The sequence below is a fragment of the Squalius cephalus genome (genome assembly GCF_949319135.1).
Source record: "Squalius cephalus genome assembly, chromosome: 11".
NCBI lineage: Eukaryota > Metazoa > Chordata > Actinopteri > Cypriniformes > Leuciscidae > Squalius > Squalius cephalus.
The window spans coordinates 350,001-355,000 of NC_137132.1; the positions used below are offsets into that span (position 1 = coordinate 350,001).

The 5,000-nt window shown below is 42.1% G+C and overlaps 1 protein-coding gene across 5 annotated transcripts in view; it reads right to left on the minus strand.

The window, feature by feature from the left end:
- Positions 1–5,000, minus strand: part of sik3 (SIK family kinase 3) — a 67,495-nt gene that overhangs the window by 22,442 nt on the left and 40,053 nt on the right. For 4 of the 5 annotated variants that reach the window (XM_079886467.1, XM_079886466.1, XM_079886470.1 and 1 more), the window contains 2 exons: positions 965–1,038; positions 189–311 (listed from right to left, as the gene is read on the minus strand). In XM_079886467.1, the coding sequence (XP_079742593.1) occupies positions 189–311; positions 965–1,038 (197 nt within the window). The remainder of the gene's footprint in view (positions 1–188; positions 312–964; positions 1,039–5,000) is intronic. The other variant, XM_079886468.1, reaches the window with a different exon arrangement.

Here is a 5,000-nt window from a genome sequence, read left to right on the forward strand (position 1 = left end):
TATATGCATGTGCGTGTGAGTGTGTATATATGTTGTGTGTGTGTGTGAGTGTGTATATATGTTGTGTGTGTGTGAGTGTGCATGTATATGCATGTGCGTGTGTGTGTGTGCATGTGTGTGTATATATGTTGTGTGTGTGTGTGTGTGTGTGAGTGTGCATGTATGTTGTGTGTGTGTGTGTCCCTCACCGGCAGTGTTGTTCGGGGGTCCAGCCCCTCTGCCGGGCTCTCTGTGTGTCCGAGAGCTCGCTGGTCATGTGACAGGGACCCGTGCCGTGTGTTGTGTGCCGCTTGGAACTGTTCGCCAGATACCTGGACCACAGGAATCAGGATCAGGCTCTGATTGGCTGCCGCCAGCCTCTGACGGGCCACTCATCCAATCGGCACAGACTCAGAGCGGCTCCGCTCTGCCTTTTAGCCGGGCATTTTTGCAAAGCGATTAGACAGAAGCAAAGCCACAGAAGGGAAACTTGCCGTCGACTGGCACAAGAGGTCAGAGGTCACTTTAGACTCGGAAGAATTTAGAGGCGGTTTAGAAAGTGATGCTGATGACACAGAGAGAGAGAGAGCGAGAGAGAGAGAGAGAGAGAGAGAGAGAGAGAGAGAGAGAGAGAGAGAGAGAGAGAGAGAGAGAGAGAGAGAGAGAGAGAGAGACTAAAGCCTGAAGCACTGAAAGTTCACGCCTTCACAAGACCACGGCTCCCAGCGCAGCAGAAGCTCACTTACACACACACACTCACTCGCACACACTCACTCACTCACAAAACTCACATACACACTCACTCACTCAACCAACACACTCACTCACTCAACACACTCACACACACTAACGCAAACACAAACCGCCACCAGAGAATGCCGCGCTCCAACACGCTCTTCAAACACCTGTGTGTGTCTGAATGGGAGTGTGTGTTGGAGTTGGTTGAGGAAACACAAGCGTCTGCATGCACACACACACACCGTACCTCTGAACAGCCTCCGGATCCGGTTCGGCGTCGGATCCCTCCTCGTCCACTGGAGCCACGGCGGGAATTGGATGCTAACAAACACACACACATCAGAACTCAAAATCCGCTTCATTGAAGCGCGAGAGACTCTGTTTTCTGTGTTCATGTGTATCAGTATATCAGATCCGTGCAGCTCTGAAAAGTGACAGCAGCCTAATATTCCCGCTCTATAATAACGCTAATATTCCCGCTCTATAATAACGCTAATATTCCCGCTCTATAATAACGCTAATATTCCCGCTCTATAATAACGCTAATATTCCCGCACTATAATAACGCTAATATTCCCGCTCTATAATAACGCTAATATTCCCGCTCTATAATAACGCTAATATTCCCGCACTATAATAACGCTAATATTCCCGCTCTATAATAACGCTAATATTCCCGCTCTATAATAACGCTAATATTCCCGCTCTATAATAACGCTAATATTCCCGCACTATAATAACGCTAATATTCCCGCACTATAATAACGCTAATATTCCCGCTCTATAATAACGGTAATATTCCCGCTCTATAATAACACTAATATTCCCGCTCTATAATAACACTAATATTCCCGCACTATAATAACACTAATATTCCCGCACTATAATAACGCTAATATTCCCGCACTATAATAACGCTAATATTCCCGCTCTATAATAACGCTAATATTCCCGCTCTATAATAACGCTAATATTCCCGCACTATAATAACGCTAATATTCCCGCACTATAATAACGCTAATATTCCCGCTCTATAATAACGGTAATATTCCCGCTCTATAATAACACTAATATTCCCGCTCTATAATAACGCTAATATTCCCGCTCTATAATAACGGTAATATTCCCGCTCTATAATAACGGTAATATTCCCGCTCTATAATAACACTAATATTCCCGCTCTATAATAACGCTAATATTCCCGCTCTATAATAACGCTAATATTCCTCTCTATAATAACACCGATATTCCCGCTCTATAATTACGCTAATATTCCCGCTCTATAATAACACTAATATTCCCGCTCTATAATAACACTGATATTCCCGCTCTATAATAACGCTAATATTCCCGCTCTATAATAACACTAATATTCCCGCTCTATAATAACACTGATATTCCCGCTCTATAATAACGCTAATATTCCCGCTCTATAATAACACTAATATTCCCGCTCTATAATAACACTAATATTCCTTCTCTATAATAACGCTAATATTCCCGCTCTATAATAACGCTAATATTCCCGCTCTATAATAACACTAATATTCCTTCTCTATAATAACGCTAATATTCCCGCTCTATAATAACGCTAATATTCCGCCTCTATAATAACGCTAATATTCCCGCTCTATAATAACGCTAATATTCCCGCTCTATAATAACACTAATATTCCGCTCTATAATAACACTAATATTCCTCTCTATAATAACACTAATATTCCGCCTCTATAATAACACTAATATTCCCGCTCTATAATAACACTAATATTCCCGCTCTATAATAACACTAATATTCCCGCTCTATAATAACACTAATATTCCTGTCTATAATAACACTAATATTCCGCCTCTATAATAACGCTAATATTCCTCTCTATAATAACACTAATATTCCTGCTCTATAACACTAATATTCCCGCTCTATAATAACGCTAATATTCCCGCTCTATAATAACGCTAATATTCCCGCTCTATAATAACGCTAATATTCCTTCTCTATAATAACACTAATATTCCCGCTCTATAATAACACTAATATTCCTGCCGTCTCTATAATCAAACAACAGAAGACAGAGAAACTTCACTCGTTCTGAATAACTTCTGTAACTACAGTGGGGAGAACAAGTATTTGATACACTGCTGATTTTGCAGGTTTTCCCACTTACAAAGCAAGTAGAGGTCTGTAATGTTTATCATAGGTACTCTTCAACTGTGAGAGACCGAATCTAAAACAAAAATCCAGAAAATCACATTGTATGATTTTTAAGTAATTAATTTGCATTTTATTTCATGACATAAGTATTTGATTCATCAGAAAAGCAGAACTTAATATTTGGTCCAGAAACCTTTGTTTGCAATTGCAGAGATCATGCGTTTCCTGTAGTTCTTGACCAGGTTTGCACACACCTGGATTTTGGCCCACTCCTCCACACAGACCTTCTCCAGATCCTTCAGGTTTCGGGGCTGTCGCTGGGCAATACGGACTTTCAGCTCCTCCAAAGATTCTCTATTGGGTTCAGGTCTGGAGACTGGCTAGGCCACTCCAGGACCTTGAGATGCTTCTTACAGAGCCACTCCTTAGTTGCCCTGGCTGTGTGTTTCGGGTCGTTGTCATGCTGGAAGACCCAGCCACGACCCATCTTCAATGCTCTTACTGAGGGAAGGAGGTTGTTGGCCAAGATCTCGCGATACATGGCCCCATCCATCCTCCCCTCAATACGGTGAAGTCGTCCTGTCCCCTTTGCAGAAGAGCATCCCCAAAGAATGATGTTTCCACCTCCATGCTTCACGGTTGGGATTGTGTTCTTGGAGTTGTACTCATCCTTCTTCCTCCAAACACGGCGAGTGGAGTTTAGACCAAAAAGCTCTATTTCTGTCTCATCAGACCACATGACCTTCTCCCATTCCTCTTCTGGATCATCCAGATGGTCATTGGCAAACTTCAGACGGGTCTGGACATGCGCTGGCTTGAGCAGGGGAACCTTGCGTGCGCTGCAGGAGTTTAATCCATGACGGCGTAGTGTGTTACTAATGGTTTTCTTTGAGACTGTGGTCACAGCTCTCTTCAGGTCATTGACCAGGTCCTGCCGTGTAGTTCTGGGCTGATCCCTCACCTTCCTCATGATCATTGATGCCCCACGAGGTGAGATCTTGCATGGTGCCCCAGACCGAGGGAGATTGACCGTCATCTTGAACTTCTTCCATTTTCTAATAATTGCGCCAACAGTTGTTGCCTTCTCACCAAGCTGCTTGCCTATTGTCCTGTAGCCCATCCCAGCCTTGTGCAGGTCTACAATTTTATCCCTGATGTCCTTACACAGCTCTCTGGTCTTGGCCATTGTGGAGAGGTTGGAGTCTGTTTGATTGAGTGTGTGGACAGGTGTCTTTTATACAGGTAACCAGTTCAAACAGGTGCAGTTAATACAGGTAATGAGTGGAGAACAGGAGGGCTTCTTAAAGAAAAACTAACAGGTCTGTGAGAGCCGGAATTCTTACTGGTTGGTAGGTGATCAAATACTTATGTCATGCAATAAAATGCAAATTAATTACTTAAAAATCATACAATGTGATTTTCTGGATTTTTGTTTTAGATTCCGTCTCTCACAGTTGAAGAGTACCTATGATAAAAATGACAGACCTCTACTTGCTTTGTAAGTGGGAAAACCTGCAAAATCGGCAGTGTATCAAATACTTGTTCTCCCCACTGAATATTTGTAATGTATATTTTATTTATAAACTGTTATTTTACATTTGATTACAGTTTCTGAACATGAAAATCTTAAAACAGTTTATTTCAATCGTATCTTTTTAAATAAGTATATTATTTCAATCGTATAAAAAATATTTTTAATTTGTTCTTGTTTAATAACTGAGTGTTTATTGTCTAATAATGCTTGAAGCTTATATTAGTTCGGCTAGTTGTTCTTCTATGGTGTTTTTAAACCTCAGGCAAACGCTCCTTGTGTAAGTGTTCTTTAGCCTGTTGATTTCTGTACATGATATTCAGATACTAGAGATGCACCGATTGATCGGCTGGTGACCGGAATTGGCCGATTTTCACGTGATCGGCCATGACCGGCGACCGGCCGGTCAGTCTGACATATGCCGATTTTATGCCGGTCAAATGCACTCGGGCGCCGCATGATTAACCTTTTGAGCGGTACCGTCTCATATATGGTATTTTTATTTATGTGCTCCTGCCCTGAGTAATGTTACGGTGCCACATTTAGGATGTTCAGTGACGTCGCATAACTGCCAGATTCAAACTGTGCTCTCGCGCG